Source organism: Galeopterus variegatus, unplaced genomic scaffold, assembly GCF_000696425.1.
Source record: "Galeopterus variegatus unplaced genomic scaffold, G_variegatus-3.0.2 Scaffold1261, whole genome shotgun sequence".
NCBI lineage: Eukaryota > Metazoa > Chordata > Mammalia > Dermoptera > Cynocephalidae > Galeopterus > Galeopterus variegatus.
This window is the reverse complement of record NW_007727372.1, coordinates 358,682-377,819: the sequence shown is the minus strand read 5'-3', so window position 1 is coordinate 377,819 and position 19,138 is coordinate 358,682. Positions and strand designations below refer to the sequence as shown.

At 47.2% G+C, this 19,138-nt stretch overlaps 1 protein-coding gene across 1 annotated transcript in view; it reads left to right on the top strand.

Moving 5' to 3' along the window:
- Positions 1 to 6: 6 nt before the first annotated feature.
- Positions 7 to 19,138, top strand: part of PSAT1 (phosphoserine aminotransferase 1) — a 27,387-nt gene continuing 8,255 nt past the window's right edge. Inside the window, exons 1-7 of the mRNA XM_008575941.1 lie at positions 7 to 67; positions 2,536 to 2,596; positions 3,954 to 4,023; positions 5,941 to 6,146; positions 6,970 to 7,142; positions 9,204 to 9,373; positions 16,063 to 16,191. Of these exons, the coding sequence (XP_008574163.1) occupies positions 3,956 to 4,023; positions 5,941 to 6,146; positions 6,970 to 7,142; positions 9,204 to 9,373; positions 16,063 to 16,191 (746 nt within the window). The 5' untranslated portion in view covers positions 7 to 67; positions 2,536 to 2,596; positions 3,954 to 3,955. The remainder of the gene's footprint in view (positions 68 to 2,535; positions 2,597 to 3,953; positions 4,024 to 5,940; positions 6,147 to 6,969; positions 7,143 to 9,203; positions 9,374 to 16,062; positions 16,192 to 19,138) is intronic.

Here is a 19,138-nt window from a genome sequence, read left to right as displayed (position 1 = left end):
CCGCGCCAGGGGCGCCCCGAGGCAGTTGGTGAGCTTCGGGGCCGGGCCCGCCAAGCTGCCGCGCTCGGTAAGTCCCCACGCCGGGTGCAGGCGCCCTCGCAGGCGGCCTTCCGGAAGCAGGCACCGGGGGCCTCCCCCTCGGGGGGGCGTGCCCGTGCGGGGGACGGGTCCCGCCCGCCTGCGGGTTCCAGGGCTGTGCCTGCTCCGGGGCGGCGGCGGCGGCGGGAGAAGCAAGCTCCGCTCTCTGCGCTCGGTCGCCCCGCTGGGCTGCGAGCACCGGCGGTGTGGGGCGCACGCGTGGATGGACACTGTGTGCATGCATGCATGCATGAGTGAATGAATGAATGAACGGGAATGCATGGGCGGCAGGTTTGCCTACCGCGATGCACCACGCTCACCGAGGGGACCGCAAACCGAGGGCCCCCAACACTGCTGGCTCAGCCAGCTCTTGTCCTCCAAAGGCAGTCGAGAGTTCCAGCTCTGACAGGCATCGGGCTGCCAGCCCAGTTCTGTTCAGATTGTCCTGGAGCAAACGGCACGATGACGTTCTCCCCTGGGCCCCAGCCAGACCACGCAAGTGCAGGTGGCACTCACGTCCTGCGTCCCCACCCCACCCACGACCCTCCCCCGACCCCCTGCTGTAAAGAAGGCAAAGTCTCCATGTGCCTTGAACCCACTGACCGGTCGCCGCCCGCCCCTGCTGCTGCGGTATTTTTTGTTTTTCTAACCAGAATGAAGCTGATAACGTTTGTGGCAGCAGGGGGCATTACCAAGGATTTTACAATTATCTATTGTTGGACCAGAGTAGGCATCTCCCTGGGACAGAGCCCCTCTGTGTTGGGGTAAGAACAGAGAATCTTACAATTTTACAGCGGAAAGGACACCTTGCTTTTCAGGGGCGGCGCCCACAGGAGCTGACAGAAGAGGGCTTATTTTTCTGAGTGGTGACAGTTCATTTTAAGGGCGATTCCCTGCAGAACTGCGGAAACTTCCTGTCGCCTCCCTCCCCCTCCCCCGCCGTGTTTTGCAGTCTTCCAAGTATTTGTTCCCTGTGTAATTGGTTATGAGCTTATTATAATGGTAGCTGTCATCAGTAATACAAATATTTATCGTTTATTTTCCAGGGAGGATTTTTGCCCTTAGATGCTCTGGAACCTTAGTTGAATTGTAAAGATTAGAGAAGCTTTCAAACTTTTTTTTGACTTAGTTGATTTAGTTGAATTGTAAAGATTTGAGAAGCTTTCAGACATCTTTTGACTGTAACCTACAATGAAAAATATATTTTACAAAATGACAAAGTATGTGCATACGTGCATATAATTATAATTAAAATAAAAGCCTTCGGGCCGGCCCAGTGGTGCACTGCTACAGTGCACCGCTTGGGAGCACGGTGGCGCTCCCGCCGAGGGTTCGGATCCCACATACAGACCGGTTCCCGCTCACTGGCTGAGCGAGTTGCGGGCGCAACACCGAGGGTTGCGATCCCGTTGCCGGTCCCGGTCCGGTACGGGCGCGACACTGAGGGTTGTGATCTGTTGCCGGACACGAAAAAAGACAAAAAGAAAAAAAAAAAAGCCTTATGAAATACTTCACAATAAAATAATATTACCTAATTACCTGTGATATACACTGTTTTGTATTCTATTCCACTCTAGTCTGTTCTGTTTCATTAAAAAAATTAGCTGTGGTCTACAAAAGCAATTGCATTCTGCAGTTTGAAAAAAGACACATTGGATTGGGAGGGTGTGCCTTTTGGGTAGTTTTCTTTAAAACTCTTTATAATGATTTTGGTTATAAACTTTTATAGATGTGTTTTCAAGGTTGTTTTAGGTTATGTTTTAATGATGTTCTCCTTAGTGGGTATCTCTTAAAGAAACTGTCTCTCATTTGTAGACTTTCTCTGGTGAGATACTTCTACAGAGAGCCTTTTGCACTTATTTTGTGTTCATATTTAGGGCTTTTCTTTTTCTCTTTATTTTTTATTTTAGAAATCATCACATACACAAAGATAGAGAATAACATAATGAACCTCCACAGACCCATCCCTAAGACTCAACAACTATCAATATTTAGCCAATATTGTTTCAGCACCCTGGGACAAATCTTAATTTGTAACAGGCTCTTCCTTCTTGCAGGCTGCACCCATCCCAGTCATAAAATCGAATTATCTGTGTAATTTGGGCCTAATTGATTTTTTTTGTTGTTCTCTGAACCCAGAACTTCATGCATTTGGTACTTGGGCGTTAAGAGAGTGGTGAATGAGATTTGTGGAGGGGACATTTTCTAGGGAATCTTAGATTCAGGCCTTTGGAAAAAGTGTATCTGAACATCAACCGTGTCACCTCATTTTACTCTCACCTTGTGTGTAAGTTACATCAGCCTGGTTCCAAGGGAAGGAGGAGGTAGGGATGGGCTGTGGGCTCAGGGACAGAAGCCTGGGGACCTCACTGGACTGTGAGTGGACCCTCGCCCCTGTCCAGAGGGAGATATGAACTATGCACAGCATATTGAGGTAATTTTCTTTTTTTTTTCTAGGTGTTGTTAGAGGTACAAAAAGAGTTATTAGACTACAGAGGAGTTGGCATTAGTGTTCTTGGTAAGATTTTCTTCTGGATTCTAGGAATGTTCAAGTTTCAAAGAGAACTAATTTAAATGCCTCCAACCTAGAATTTCTATAGGGTCTTCCTATGTGCCTGTGTGGATAATGAGGGGTCTTCAAAAAGTTCATAGAAAGGTTCATAGTATCTTTTAATTCTGTATTTCCACCAACTTTTTGAAGTACCCTTGTGCATTTTTAAACTTTAATAAAGTGGGTCGCATGTTTGATAGAAACAATTTTGAAAACAGCATAAATGCTGGTCAGAGGTTCAGACATCTCCGCTTAATGTTTTATCATTAGTTTTTGTTAATCACAGGGTCTGGGATCAGAACATAGTGCACATTTATTTGCATAACAGCGCCCCCAAACATTTATAATATTGCTTCACATTTCACAAAAATTTACAGTTTTTTTTTTTTTCCTTTTTTTTTTTTTCGTGTCCGGCAACGGATCGCAACCCTCAGTGTTGCGCCCGTACTGGACCGGACCGGCAACGGGATTGCAACCCTCCGTCCGGCAACGGATCGCAACCCTCAGTGTTGCGCCCGTACTGGACCGGACCGGCAACGGGATCGCAACCCTCCGTGTTGCGCCTGCACCTCGCTCAGCCAGTGAGCGGGAACCGGTCAGTATGTGGGATCCGAACCCTTGGTGGGAGCGCCGCCGCGCTCCCAAGCGGCGCACTGTAGCAGTGCGCCACCGGGCCGGCCCTACAGTTTTTATTATACTTAAATACACACTTAAGTTTAAAAGTATACAAGCTTTTTATATGTATACAAGCTTGCCCATTAATAATTTCATTGTTTCTTTCCCTTATATTGGGGAGGAGGACCTTTGAATTCTAAAATGTATTTTCTTTCATTAATTTTCTTCTTTTTTTTTTTTTTTGGTACTTCCAAAGGCTGCATGGTGTTAAGGGTTGTAGGGCTAACTGTGTTGCTTATTTCTGTCAAATTTTGTTTCTGTGGGCTTGGGACATACACTTAGACTTCTGTGAGGTGTGATGACAGCATGGAATTTTGTGCTCTTGTCCTAAGGGGCAACGGCTGCTCCCGGATTCCTGTTTGTCAGAAAGATGTAAGAGGAGACACAGAGAACATAGCAATGAGTTAATAAATGATTTGTTCAATAAATGCACCACTTGAAAAATCATTCTGCCATGACTATAAGGCAGAATGTTTGTGCTTTGAAAGCCAATTTGAATCATCTCCTAGACTAAGTGTGCCTTGGGCCTCAATTTTAATGCAAAATAACTGAGATTTCCTTTTATTATTTACTTGCAAGTTTTGTAGTGATTTCTGTTCATTTGGTTTTGAACTGGAACTTTTTTTGTTGTTTACCTTTCCTTCTGCAGAAATGAGTCACAGGTCATCAGATTTCGCAAAGGTTATTAACAACACAGAGAATCTTGTGCGAGAATTGTTGTAAGTTTAATAAAGACCAAATTGTGTTATTTTTGTTTGATATCTCCTAAAGCTCGGTGTCCGTTACATTATTTTCTGTTTGTTCAGAATATTCCATCATTAAAAATAATATTTTTAACATTCTCCCAAATTCATCATTAGAACATAAAGCTTTTTACTTAGTCCCCATGCTGTGTTGGTATGTTTTTATTTTTATTTTATGTGGTATTTCCAAAGATTTGAAATCATTATGTCCAGGAAAGATTTTTCAGCACTGTGGCAGTTAGATTGGTTTGAAAAGAATATGTGACAAAGAAACGGTCATCTTTTTTAGCATAATTAACTATAATCGAGTTCAGGGGTCCTTAAAGTATGGGCCTCATACCACATGTCAGAGTCACATGGTCAGGGAACTATTAAAAAATTTAAGTACTGTGTCCCACCCACACCTGTTGAATTGGAATCTCTGGAGAAACTTTATTTTAAACAGACCTGTTGGATAATTTTAAGAGTTTTGAACTCCAGGAACTGCTGCTTAAATGAAGCCTCCTAAATTAGATTGATATTTAAAGGAGAGATTTTATATATTATATAAATATATTCACATATATATTTATGAATATAGAAACCTTGAAAACAAACCACTTTTTTTTTCTGCTCACAAAAATAATGCACATTCATGGTAGAAAGTTTAGAAAAAAATGGAAATTCACAAATTAGACTGGAATTATCTATAACCCCACCAGTCAGGGATAATCACTGACATTTTAGGGACCTGTTCTTGGCCTTGTTAACTGCCCTGCATCTGAGTAACATCACCCTGGAACTCTGCCTTCCCTGCTGCCAAGAGCCTCATGGTTACAGTCTGTGAAGACCTGCCTGGCTGCCTCACTGCCCTGCTGAACACTGAATGTAGGCCGGGGGGCTTTCAGAACAAGATATTTACACTCCACTTATTCCCAAGACCCTATTGTGTTGCCCTGCCCTTTAGTATTTACTTACGCACCTGTGCTGGAGCTCTGTCCCCCTGGCCATCTGCCTTCTGTACCTGTTCCTAAGCTCCAACCTTACTCAAAGGCTTGCATCCATTTTCCATGGCTTTGTCCCTCTGGAGCTGGCCTGATTTTACTGCCTGTAGCCATTCCAGTCATCATCTTAGTTTCCCACTCTGGAATCAGAAAATTTCACCCTTAATCTTGCTGTATGTTGGGTATGTGACTGCATGACTAGGTCCAAAATAATATCAAAGATCCCTCCCCAACATCCACGCAGTGCATAGCATGGTGCCTAACACATAGATAATTTTCAGGATTTTTGGTTGCAAGTGGCAGAAGCCCAACTCACTAGCTTAAGTAAAAAAGAGAATGTGTTATCTCACATTACAGAAAAGAGCAAGAGGATTTAGGAGCTCAGATGACATCAGGAAGGTCTCCATCTCCTGGCTCTGCCTTCTAATATGTTGGCTTCAACAGATGGCCACCAGAGGTTGCAGGATTACCTCCTACAAGTTTAATATTTCGCTCTATAGGAACAGCTCTTCTTACCCAGAAGTTTGAGTGAAGGTCTCAGAGCCAAACCCTACAGACCAAGCTGGCCAGCTTGGGTCATGTGCTCATCCGCTCCAGCTGGGGTTGGCCACAAACGAACCGCATGGACTGAGTGGCAGAGAGACATCCCTGAAGGAACAGCAGGATGCTGTTACTAGGGAGAAACAGCTTCTATTTAAATGGTAACCATAGGCTTCCACAGTCCCCAGTAAAGCCTTGTCTTAAGGAATGAGTAGATAAATGACTGAATTGGGCGAGACAAAGTAGTGGGACTTTACCGTATTTCTCATAGTAAATCCACCCAAGGCGAAGTGCTTGATAGAGCATGACTCTTTCTCATTCTTTGACCACACGAGTCTGTGTATTTACTGTCACCTGTGCTTCTGCCCAGAGCCGTTCCAGATAACTACAAGGTGATCTTTGTGCAAGGCGGTGGGTGCGGCCAATTCAGTGCTGTTCCCTTAAACCTGATTGGCCTGAAAGCAGGAAGGTGTGCGGACTATGTGGTGACAGGAGGTTGGTCAGCGAAGGCCGCCGAAGAAGCCAAGAAGTTTGGGACTGTGAATATTGTCCACCCTAAACTTGGGAGTTACACGAGTAAGTTCTGAGAGCTGACCTGATGCTGGCTGGTGGGTTACCCCTGCCCAGGTAAGGGGCAGTTGTTTTTAATTCTTTCTTCTCCTTGTCAGTAGTTAGCTTGATTCCATTTAGATGCATGATTGTACTAGTTGAGACTACTAACTAGCTTCTGCAAGAAGAGTGTTCATAGACTCACTTAGCTGGAAAGCCCAGGAAACAGTTTGACTTTAGGTTTGGCTCGATCAGGGCCCCAGCAAAGTATTCAGGTACTGGTGTTTCTCCATGGTGGCTCCATGGCCAGGAAGAACTGTCATCTCTTTCTTAGAAGATAGCTGCACTAATCCTGACCTTATATTCTCCCAAGTTGCAGTGCCTGTCCCAGAGCATTCTCAGTAACAGTGTCATGTCTCAGGTGCCCCATTCTGGATCAGTCACTGTGGCCCTACCTGAGTCACATTCTACCTCTGGGCTGTGGGTTTAATTGGCTCCACTGATGGGCTGAGGGTAGATGAAGGCTGGGCTCCTGAGAAGAAACGACTAGACCATCAGTGGACTTAGGTTAGAGGGATGCAGAGTGACAAGGAAAGAACCCAAATATCCACCATGCCATTTTGAAGATTATTTGCAACCATTAACAGTCAAAGGGTGGGATGGGTCATCCTTTTAGGTGTTGGTGGTGGTGATAATGGAAGACTGGTAGGGTGCTGTGACTTGTGAGATGCTTTGCAATCGATTAGTCTCTCACAGCTGGAGGAGGTGTGTCAGTTTCCTTGTCAACTCCACTTACATAACGAAGGAGCAGAATAAAAGTGCAAAGTCTCAAACTTGTCTACTATGATAGAAATTCCAGATCCAAGCACCTGGAACCTCAACCCGGACGCCTCCTACGTGTATTATTGTGCAAATGAGACCGTGCATGGTGTGGAGTTTGATTTCATACCTGACGTCAAGGGAGCAGTACTGGTTTGTGACATGTCCTCAAACTTTCTATCCAAGCCAGTGGATGTTTCCAAGGTAGAGTGTAACAGAGGATGGGTGGGTTTCTTTAGGGCATTATAATATATGTGAGAACTGGAAATGCTGTGAGAGTCTTGAGCCAGCAGAGACCCTAAAGCCAGGGCAGTTGTTGATGAGCACGCTGGCGGTCACTTGTTTATTATTGGTTGTCAAAATTTTGATGTCCCGACATTCCCAGCCCCATGATAATGATTGCCTCACAAGGTCACACTCACGTCCTCAGGGAACTTACCTGCCTTGAGAGTGGCTCTTATTGGCAATTTTGATGTCCCGACATTCCCAGCCCCATGATAATGATTGCCTCACAAGGTCACACTCACCTCCTCAGGGAACTTACCTGCCTTGAGAGTGGCTCTTATTGGTTAACACTAGGAGTGACTTGTTCTCTTCGAGGGTAAGTTCTCTTCAAGGGCAGATGCAGATTATCCTAGCTCAGGGTAACTTAGGTGAAGGATATGTACCCACTTCTATGTGACAGGACACATAGACTTTATGAGTGGCTCATGGAGGGCAGTGGGACCAATGCACCAGGTGCCTGCAACAAGGAGGTAATGTCCGTAAAGAATTTAAAAAACAACGGTTGAGCCCTCTAAGTGGTAGTCTACCTTTTTTAAAAAAAGTTGTGGTAAAATATACTTAACATAAAATTTACCCTTTTCACCATTTTTCAGTGTACGGTTCAGAGGCATGAAGAATGTTTACACTGTTGTGCAACCGTCACCACCACCCATCTTCCCAGACTGAAACTCTGTACCCATTAAACAGTAACTTCCCATCCCCCTGCCCTCAACCCCAACTCCTGGCAGCTGCCATTCTGCTTTCTGTCCCCAGGAATTTGATGAGTCTAGGCACCTCTGTAGATGGAATTATGCAATATTTGCCCTGGCTTTTTTCACTTAGCACAATGTCTTCGCATTTCATCCACGCTGTAGCATGTGTCAGAACTTCCTTTCTTTTTTAAGGCTGAGTATATTCCATTGTATGAATACACCACATTTTGTTTATAGTCTGCTTTTTATTATCACGCGGCCCTGGCACTGCTAAGCAATGTCAATTATAAATCACTGCTCCCTCTTCCCGGTGATTTTCGGTATTAGTCAGTTTCTGTTGCGCATAACAAAATACCTGGAACTGGGTAATTCATAAAGAAAACGAAATTTATTGCTTACAGTTTTGGAGGTTGGGAAATCTGAAGTCCAGGAAACACATTTGGTGAAGGCCTTGGTGGTGGTGACAGAGGTCTCACATGGCAGAAAATGGTGGAGCAGAGAGAAACTAACCTCTCATGTGCTCTTCTTTTAAAGCCCCCAGAACCACGCCCTTGACCACCATTATGAATGCATTTACTAGTGCACGGTCCTACAATCTAATCACCTCTTCAGGGCCCCACCTTTCAATTACCATAATAGGATTGCCCACCCTCAACAGTTACAGTGAGAATTAAACTTCTAATATATGGACTTTGGGGGATACAATTCAATCAATCCACAGCACGCTGCCACTTGATTTTCCTAATCATTTCATGGGATGACAGGGGAGAGGGTTCTGTATATTGCATAACAAAATTTCCCGAAGTACCTTTACATTGCTTGTAAAATCTCTTCTCCCTCAAGAAGCTTGTTCCATCCCTTCTCTCTATCACAGCAGTCCCCTTCTCAGCATCTTCTGATTGTCCCTTTCTACAAATACAAATAGATAAAAAATTCTGTTTCTCTTTGTGGTTGACAAAGACAGTCAGAGGCCCCATTGTACAGACTGGTTTGGACGTAGAAGGGAGGTATGTAGAGTGGGTGTAAATACGTAGAAGGCCTTTGCAAGGATGGGCGTGGGTTAGCCCTTGCAGGTGAGCACCATGTGGATGGACCATCTTGGGCCTTGGAACTCTGAGCATTCATTGCTGTCCCAGGTGGAGGTTTCTGAGAGCATGGAGTGCTCCCTAAACAGGAATAGAGTCACTTCCTTGTAAAAATTGTGCTTTGGAAAGTGGCTGGGAAGTTTGCATACATTGATGAAGAATTACCAACTGCTTCTAAAGCAGCACATCTTTCTCTTTTTAAGTTTGGTGTGATCTTCGCTGGTGCCCAGAAGAACATAGGCCCTGCTGGGGTCACCGTGGTCATCATCCGTGATGACCTGCTGGGATTCGCCCTCAGAGAGTGTCCCTCAATCCTGGAGTACAAGGTGCAGGCCGGAAACAACTCCTTGTACAACACGCCTCCATGTTTCAGGTAAGGCTGGGATGCAGCACTGTGGACCCACTGAGTGTCTCACTATTTCCCATCAGGGTGGAGGTGTCTTTTTAAAGTAGAGCTATTTCCATGAGTGGTGACCTAATAGCTCCAGATAGCCTTTCAGGGTTGTCTGCCCAGCTCACGTCCCTCTCTCGACCCTCTGTGCACGGTTTGATCTTTTTTTTTTTTGCTCTTTGGATTTTTTTTTTTGGGGGGGGGTGGTTTATGTGATCTTGGTAATCCACGTCCTGGCAGTTGACCGTGAACCCCAAAGCTCTCTGTTACTGAAGTGCCATGGCCTGCATGTCAAAGAGCCAGTGCAGCTTTGGAGAAATTTCAAAGGCCAGGCTTGCCCACTCCCATTTCTTTTCCTGCTGGGTCTGTATGAAGCTACTTGGCTGCCTGACAGCAAACACGTTGGCTTGGATCACCTTTCTGTTTTTTTAACCCAGTCTTCAGGGGTCCTGTTAGCCTGGCTTCCTGCTGGCTGACTGGGAGGCTGCACAGCAGGGCTTCAGGGAGAGCAAGGTTGCTCCGTCTCCCCATCTCTTAACTCCCGGACTTGGGCGTTTTGTGTAAATCTTCATGACACCAGGATTTAACAATTGCCTGAGAGATTCTCCTACTTACTGCTGTGTGACTTTAGGCAAGTTGCTTAACCCATCTGTGCAGGGGTAATAATAGTACCCTCCTCACTGGGTTGCCGTGAGGATTAAATGAGTATAGTTTTATATGTATATGTTTATTTTTATATAATTTCATAAAAAATTTTTGCACTTAGTCCCTGGCACTTGGTGATTTACAAATGTTAGCTGCTGTATTATTATTATTATCGTTGTTGTCATTAGTTTCCAGAGCCTCAGCAGGAGCCCACACAAGGGAAGAGCCACAGTGTATAGATGTGTCTTTCCAGGCAGCTGTGATGTAAAATAGTGACACTTTATGTGTGCAATCCCTGTCATCCTCCTGCCACCCACCTGACAGGGCACCTGTTATTATTCCAGTTTTGCAAGTGAGGAAGCCGAGGTCCCATTTTAGGAAGTGGCATAGCTGGGATTTGAACCCAGGCCGTGTGGCTGCAGAGCCTGGGAATGTACACCCTGCACCTTAGTGCTCCTCACAAGCAAAATGATCAGTGAGGATTTGTTTGTGTTTGAAGGTGTCTGTCTTAGCAGACTGGGTCGCTGCTGGAGTCCAGCTCTTCACTCAGCAGGGTTTTCCGTGATGGTGGAAGCTGCCTTACGAGAGTTTATAAAAGTGGGGGGCTCAGGCTAGTGGAGTCGTGTCTCCATCTGGGTCAGGACCTTGTCAGAGCTCCCTTCCCTCAGGTGTTGCCCATACAAAGTGCAGAAAGTGTCTTCCACATAACTTACCATAAGAAAGGAGTGATTGTTAAAGTTAGAATTCCGAGTGGGATTAAGCTCTCTGGAAGTTTCTGCTGGGTTTCTGCATGGCTCACTTTGTGTCCCCTGCTTTCCTCAGGGGATAGGGGATTCTGGGGTTAACTCTCCTGGCCACCTCTAAACTCCTCTCTTTTTTACCCAGTTGAAAATGTATCTAAAATGCATGCTGGGGGTTGGTGGCAGGGCTGAGTCCTGTCTTCTGCCACTCGCCTGTCTCACATCTGGGCTTCTAAGCAGTGGAGACACAGTGGTCACCTGCCAGCTTGGAAGTGAGAATTGTTACGCCAAGCAGTGAAGGTGCAGTTCGGGATGTTCAAGCACAGGCCTCTTGGAGAAGGGGTGGCAGAAAGAGAGAGGAGGTGGCCGTCCTTACGATTAGAAGGTGCAGAGGGTGGGAGGAGCCAGGGAAAGAGTGCTGTCCCCAAAATGAGGCCTGAATTGCCAGCAAGTTCTCCCCAGGACACAGCCTCTGGGTGAGCCTCACACCCTTGGGCACCTTCCACGAGAGTTGCCTTGAAGCACATTTTTAAAAAAATGTAAAGAACATGTTAGCACATGGTTGGTTAATATTATCGTAAAGACCTATTAGTGGGAACAGTGAGAAGGCACTTACAGTCTGTCCTAGGACAGTGGCTTTCTCGTGCAGTGACTCCCCAACCAGTCCCTGGGAAGGTCTTGACCTGGCCTTGACCATCAGCTCAGCTGGTCCACTGGGGGTGGGGACACAGGCTGAGAAGGGACAGAAACTCCCTCCCCAGAGGTTTCTTGCCGGAGGAGGCGGCTGAGCCAGAAACACCGGCAGAAAAAGGCAAAGTTTCTTCCCCAGACAGATCAGAATACTGATGATTGAGACGTCTCAGGGTGTCAGGAGTTTGAATAATGTGATTTGAATCCTGTAAATGTAGAAGATGAAGACAACAGATTAAATGTATTCTGACCCCAAGATACCTCCTGGAAGTTGCTTTGCTTTCTTTTACTCCAAAAGAAGTGAAAAGGAAAAAAGTTCTGTCTGATTCTGTATGGTTGAGGAATAACCATAAATCTATGACCTGAAGTACTTAGAGTTCATTTGCAGGATGGAAACATTCAAGGTTAGGAAATTGGAGCTCACCAGTGAGAACCATCTCCAAATGGAGACATAAAGGTTTGTGCAAAATACCCTTCCCCGTCCTTGACCGTAAAGCTGGTGAGGCCCCCAGAACGCTTCAGAACTTTGTATCAGAAGTTTTTGAACAAGTCCTAAGTTTGAAAAGATGCCCCGTTGTTTTGGGTTTTTCCCCTGGGCCCTGGGAACTTTGTTTTAACTGTGCTGGATAAAACGGCCTTCAAATAGTTGCTCTGTCGCCCTGAGCAATGCACTGGGTGGAATAAAGGACCACAGTGTCATTCTCTTTAACCCTTCAGTAGAACACGCTAAACCAACTAGTGGACAAAGAAAACGATGCCCAGCGTCCCTTCTAACCCCACAAAACACTTTTTGCTTACCATGACTAACTAAACCCACAAGCATAAATTTGTTTTAGCTGCAATATGAGGTAAAGTACAAATAAAAATATAAAATGAAGAAACCATTAACCCAGGCATCCTTTCTTACCAGAATGGGAGGGTGAGATTAGACCTGGGGCTCTGTCCGGAGAGCTGACTTCCCCCGACTGCCTGCCCCTGTACGGAAAGGGAGAAAGCTGGCATCTTGGAATACACAGTGGGGTGTGTAGTGGAACCAGCTTTGGGAGCCTTCCTCTGGGAACAGCGCTCAGCTGGGTGGTTACTTTTACCCATTCCTGAAAAAACTGTGCCACGCATCATCAACTCAGAAGCTCATCTCAGAGTCAGGATCTTCAGAACAGCCAAGGGCAGTTTTCTGGGGGGACTTTCTGGTGTGCTTTTCTAAGCCCTGGGGAATATTCTGTATTGCTTTAAAAAATTTATAAAAGTAATACATACTCTTAGCAAAGATTTCTGAGTGAGCAGAGTCACTAGGGTAACCACTATGAACTGCTTGCTGTGTATCCTAACAGACCCTTAACTGGGCATATGCAAATACACAGAGTCATTTATTTAATTGTGCAAATGAACGTGAATTTTACCATACAGACTGTTGTGTGAAGTCCTGTTTTCCACCTAGTGGTATACCATGGGTACTCTGCCACTCAAATGGTATTCTGTAGAATGGATGTACTGTGATTATTTAATCATGTAACAGGCAGACTTATCCTTTGTGAAAAGAGCAAAGCTTGGTCTCCTGAAAGTGTTGATGGTGGTGGCTCTGCTTGGATCACATAGTATGGCAGGGCGTGTTTCTGTGGTTTGTGGGGTTGGGGTGAGCAGGTTGCAGACATGGAAAGAAGCAGTTTAAGGTTAAACGGGAATTGCAGCGCATCTTCTGGAACAGAAGGGTGGGCAGCGTTGTATCTGGAACAACCACCTGTGTACACACGTGCATGTGTGCTGTGTGCTCCCATAGCAGCTGGGCTTGGCAGCTGTGACTGATGCTTGGGTACAGCGCAGCTGTCCCACTAGCAGATGGGCTAGTGGTTGAGAGCCCTGCAGCCCCTGGGAAACCACAGGGCCTTGGTACTAATGGCTTTGTAGCTTGGGCTTTGTAGTCCGACAGACTGGGGCTGGAATCCTGTCTTAATCAGCCACTTGCTGGATGACCTTAGGCAAGTTAAGCTCTCTGAGCCTCGGTTTCCTCATCTGTAGTATGGGGTAATGGTGGCTCTGACCTGAGGAATGTTGTGATCAGTAGTGAGAGGCTGAGGCCACAGTAGACTCCAGTAAGTTTGATTCCCTCCTCCTCCTTTCTCCCTTCTCTTTTGTCCTTCTGACGTCTCAGTCTTTAGCCAGAGAGCTCCAGCTGAGGCTGTATGTTACACAAGGCTGTCTTCTGCTTCTCGCTCCCTTCCCTTCTGCCACCAGTGCTAACGCTCTTTCCTCCCAGGGCTGTCTGAGGAGCCAGGCTGGGGACGCTTCAAGAGGCTTGTTGCTGCTTTTGGGTGCTGGCTGCTCTCTGCGCAAGGCCCCTCTGGGCAGCCCAGCACAGGCTTCTGCTGCCTTCTGGAGGTGGGAACTCCTGGGTCTTCAGCCTACAAGGTTGAGACAATGAAAGAACCAGTCGGTGTCAGGGGCTTCCCTGTGACAAGCCTCTGACGGTTAGAGCATTTTCCAGGCCCCATGGTCTCCCCTCACTGCCCTGTCATGGTGTTAATGAACAAGGAGGCAGCTGGGCCTGGGCGTTCCCACCCACATCTTTGCTGAGCATCGACTCTCAAAAAATTTTTGCACAATTCCCACAGGGGGGAGCTTTGTCCCATACCTGATGGAGAGGGCGTAGCTGGCAGCTGACCTTCTCCAGACTCGAGGATGGTGTCTCTTCCCCAGGAGACCTCTGCTCCTGCCCCGTGGGCTTTCGGTGAGCCCCGTGGAGTCCTCTATTTTAAAGAGAAGGGCTTTCAGAAGATCACTGGGAAAAACCACCCACTGGTATCTAGTGATACGTATTTTCAGTTTAGTTTTGGGCACCTAATAGGAAGGTACTACTGACTGCCATTTGTGTACCCAGAAAGGGACGGTCCCAAGCTGCAGGAAGGGCCGAGGTGCAGCTGACCTCCTGGAACCAGGAACACAATTCCTACTCCATCTGCTCTCCACTTCTGATCCTGGCTGCTCTTAGCTGGAATGTTGGCTTCATGTTTTCAGATGAGTCTCCTTCAAATGTTGTCTAGAAACATGACACCCTAGGGCTCTTACTCTTAGCTCACCAGCGGACAACTCTGCCTCTTTCTCCTCACTTGCAATTCAGAAAATCTCGGGGAAGGTCCTGACTGGTCTGGTTAGATCCCATGCACAACTCTCAGAGCAGGTGAGCAAAGGACGCTGCTGGATCTGCATGCTGGGTGGGAGAGTGGGGTTGGGAAGATAAGGGCAGATAAAATGCCAGGTGTCTACCATGGGAGGGTGGGCCTCCCTGTTCCCGGTGGGGAAGCTGAGGCTTAGATTCCAGGGTGACTCATCCTTGGTAGTCTATTAGTAAGTGGCAGCACTGGGACTAGAATCAGGACTGTGACTGGGTACCCATGGTCAGGTGGAAGGCACTGAGCTAGGGCTGTGGGGTAGGAAAGGTGAACAGTGTGTGCTTCCAGCATTCTAAGACGATAGAGTGCAAGAGAAGGACGGGCACACAGAAGCATAAAATAAAGGAGGAAATAGTAAAAACAAAACAAAACAAAACAACAACAAAAACTACATGGGTAGTATGGGCAGAGGGCTCTGGGAGTTCAGGAAGTGAAGGGTCAGCTGGAATGTTGGCTTCATGTTTTCAGATGAGTCTCCTTCAAATGTTGTCTAGAAACATGACCCCCTAGGGCTCTTACTCTTAGCTCACCAGCGGACAACTCTGCCTCTTTCTCCTCACTTGCAAGTCAGAAAATCTCGGGAAAGGTCCTGACTGGTCTGGTTAGATCCCATGCACAGCTCTCAGAGCAGGTGAGCAAAGGACGCTGCTGGATCTGCATGCTGGGTGGGAGAGTGGGGTTGGGAAGATAAGGGCAGATAAAATGCCAGGTGTCTACCATGGGAGGGTGGGCCTCCCTGTTCCCGGTGGGGAAGCTGAGGCTTAGATTCCAGGGTGACTCATCCTTGGTAGTCTATTAGTAAGTGGCAGCACTGGGACTAGAATCAGGACTGTGACTGGGCGCCCATGGTCAGGTGGAAGGCACTGAGCTAGGGCTGTGGGGTAGGAAAGGTGAACAGTGTGTGCTTCCAGCATTCTAAGGCGATAGAGTGCAAGAGACGGACGGGCACACAGAAGCATAAAATAAAGGAGGAAATAGTAAAAACAAAACAAAACAAAAAAACAACAAAAACTACATGGGTAGTATGGGCAGAGGGCTCTGGGAGTTCAGGAAGTGAAGGGTTGACCCTGGGTGGGGGTGGGGGGATGGGGTCCAATGATGCCTTGCGGTGGTTTGGGGAAGCGCGTTGCAGGTGTCTTGAAGAGTTTGCATCGGGGCTTGTGCTGGACAGAGAGGGACTGATGTGACCTCCAGTGTGGAGTCTAATTAAACCCCTTTTCCGAATGGCCCTTGGGTCTAGAATTGGGTTGACCCTGGTCCTTGCTTCATGACATGCTGTCATCCTTTGTCTACATATGGCCTGCTTCTGTCTTGCCTATTTCTAACGACGTCTTTCAGTCGTTAGTACATTTAAACAACTGTTTGCTTGAGTGTCTTTCCACTTTTGCAAAGCTGAACTAAGTGGATTTTTTTTAAACCTTTATTTCAGCATCTATGTCATGGGCTTGGTCCTGGAGTGGATTAAGAACAACGGCGGGGCAGCAGCCATGGAGAAGCTGAACTCCATCAAATCCCAAATGATTTATGACATCATTGATAATTCTCAGGGATTCTACATGTAAGTCGATGGATTTTATCTCACATTTTGTCTCCTGTGAGTTTAAAACTATATATACGATGTACCTTTGGAGAAAAGATGCATTCACCTTTCTCTGAGACGTTGAAGGGCTGGTGAGTGTGGGTGGTCCTGGGCCTCGTGAGCAGGGGGTGAGTTGTTTTTCTCCTGCATCCTGCCCCAGAAATCCCAGGCTTTGGGACCCATGTCCCAGTGGATGGTGGTGTTTCTTATACCAAAGATAACACCCTGGGGAAGAATCTCAGTTTACGTCCCAGGTTAGATTCCATCTATTTCCTGCTTCCTTGTGTTTCTCCTGGGAAGAAATACGTGCACTTTCTGGAAGCTCTCAACTTCAGGACTCCTGTTGGAGACCCTTGATATAAACACACACTCCTGGTCTCCTCCTCTGGGTTATTTACCTTTTTAAGAAAGTCCTCTGCTTTCCTTATTACAGGACAAATGTCCCCAGGCCAGGCCTGCAGTCTGTGAATGGAATTGGCTATGGCATGGGTTGACTCTTAGTTACAATGTTTTTGTGACCGGGTGATTAATGAACACCTGTTGACTGCTGGACCAGCATGTGCGAGGACTAAAGGAAATGTACGGGTCTTGTTAGTTTCCTCGGGCTGCTGTAACAAAGTACCACAAGGTGATTAATGAACACCTGTTGACTGCTGGACCAGCATGTGCTAGGACTAAAGGAAATGTACGGGTCTTGTTAGTTTCCTCGGGCTGCTGTAACAAAGTACCACAAACTTGGTGGCTTAAAATGACAGAAATTTATTCTCACTGTTCTGGAGGCCGGAAGTTCAAAATCAGTAGGGTTTTGCTCTCTCCAGAGACTCCAGAGGAAGAACCCATTCTTGACTCTTCAGCTTTTCGGGTGGCTCCAGATGGTCCTTGGCTTGTGACCGCATCATCCCAGTGTCTGCTCCTGTTTCACGTGGCCTTCTTTTTTGCATGTGTCTCCTCTTCTGTCTCATATAAGGACAGGTCTTCGGATTTAGGGCCCACCTAGATAATCCAGGATGATCTCATCTGGAGGTCGCTAACTTATTTACATCTGCAAGACTCTTTTTCCAGTTAGATCACAGCCACAGGTTCTGGGAGTTAGGACATGGGCATATTTTTAAGACGCCACCATTCAACCCACTACAACAGGCCAAGGCACCAAGATGCCAGATATGAGGCACCTGGGAAGCAAGAATGTGCAACTGATGACATCTTTGTGTGCTTTTTCCTTTCCCCTGGGCACAGGTGTACGAAGGCTAGCCTCCTGCTGGGTGCATGTCTGTGCACATGAATGCGTTTTTACACATATTCATGCACACACGTAAATACTTCTGGCACCCCTCTTCTTTGGGGTTCATTCTGTTGTAACCAAAATACCTGCCTAACAGTAACACGGAAATTTGCACTGTTTTTGAGAGTTCATTGGACACATGGGATAGACAAAACGAAACCTCACTCTTAACTGAGAATTGTATTTTTTAGCCAAGACTTGCGAACACACCTCCGTAACCTCTCATACGGAGGGTGAGGTGGCTTTTTGCACAGCTGGGATAAGGCCACGTGCTGCTGCTACCTCTGCCCTCAAAATGCTTGTTGCCTGCTCCTGTGAGTCCTTGGCATGCAGTGGCCCTCCAGCCACAAGCCTTGGGGGAGTAGGGCTTGGCTGGATGCCTTGGCCTTTGGGTTCCTCTCGCATGTGCCATCTGGGGGCAGGGATGTGCACTGTACGTTACTGCCTGCTCTGTGGTCTGTGCAACAGAGGCAAGTGTTGGCTTGGGCTCGGTCCTGGGGAAGCTTCCACCCAGAACTCGGACGTGGAGGGGGAGGCCAGGATACCCCACCAGTGCTTCCTGGAGCCACTTTAACACGCGTGGTTAGCAGTAGACAGTCTAACGAGTTCATAGCCGAGGGCCAGGGAAGGTGGCCTGAGCTTGGAACAGAGGGATTCTGTTTGGTTGGAGGGAAGGCAGGGCTTTTGGATGAGCTTGAGCTTTAGGGATGAGTAGAATCAGGCAGAGAAGAGGGCAGAGGTACTTGTAGGGACTTTAGGAAGGCAGGGATTGTCCCCACAAAGGCACCGAGGGAAAAAGTACAGTGTTTGGGAAGCAGAGGATGGGCTGCCTGCAGGGGATGGCTTATGCTGGGATTGGAAGGAAAGTGTGTGGAAAGGTCGGAGGACATGTTTAGTCTCCCTGTTTATTCATCCATTCATCTACCCACCCACCTGCTCATCTGTCCACCCATCTATTCATTCACTCATCCACCCATCCATCTATCCACCCATCCATCTACTCACCCATCCATCTACCCACCCATCCATCTACCCACCCACCTGCCCATCTATCCACCCATCTATCCATCCACTCATCCACCCATCCATCTACCCACCCATCCATCTACCCACCCATCCATCTACCCACCCATCCATCTACCCACCCATCCATCTACCCACCCATCCATCTACCCACCCATCCATCTACCCACCCATCCATCTACCCACCCATCCATCTACCCACCCATCCATCTACCCACCCATCCATCTACCCACCCATCCATCTACCCACCCATCCATCTACCCACCCATCCATCTACCCACCCATCCATCTACCCACCCATCCATCTACCCACCCATCCATCTACCCACCCATCCATCTACCCACCCATCCATCTACCCACCCATCCATCTACCCACCCATCCATCTACCCACCCATCCATCTACCCACCCATCCATCTACCCACCCATCCATCTACCCACCCATCCATCTACCCACCCATCCATCTACCCACCCATCCATCTACCCACCCATCCATCTACCCACCCATCCATCTACCCACCCATCCATCTACCCACCCATCCATCTACCCACCCATCCATCTACCCACCCATCCATCTACCCACCCATCCATCTACCCACCCATCCATCTACCCACCCA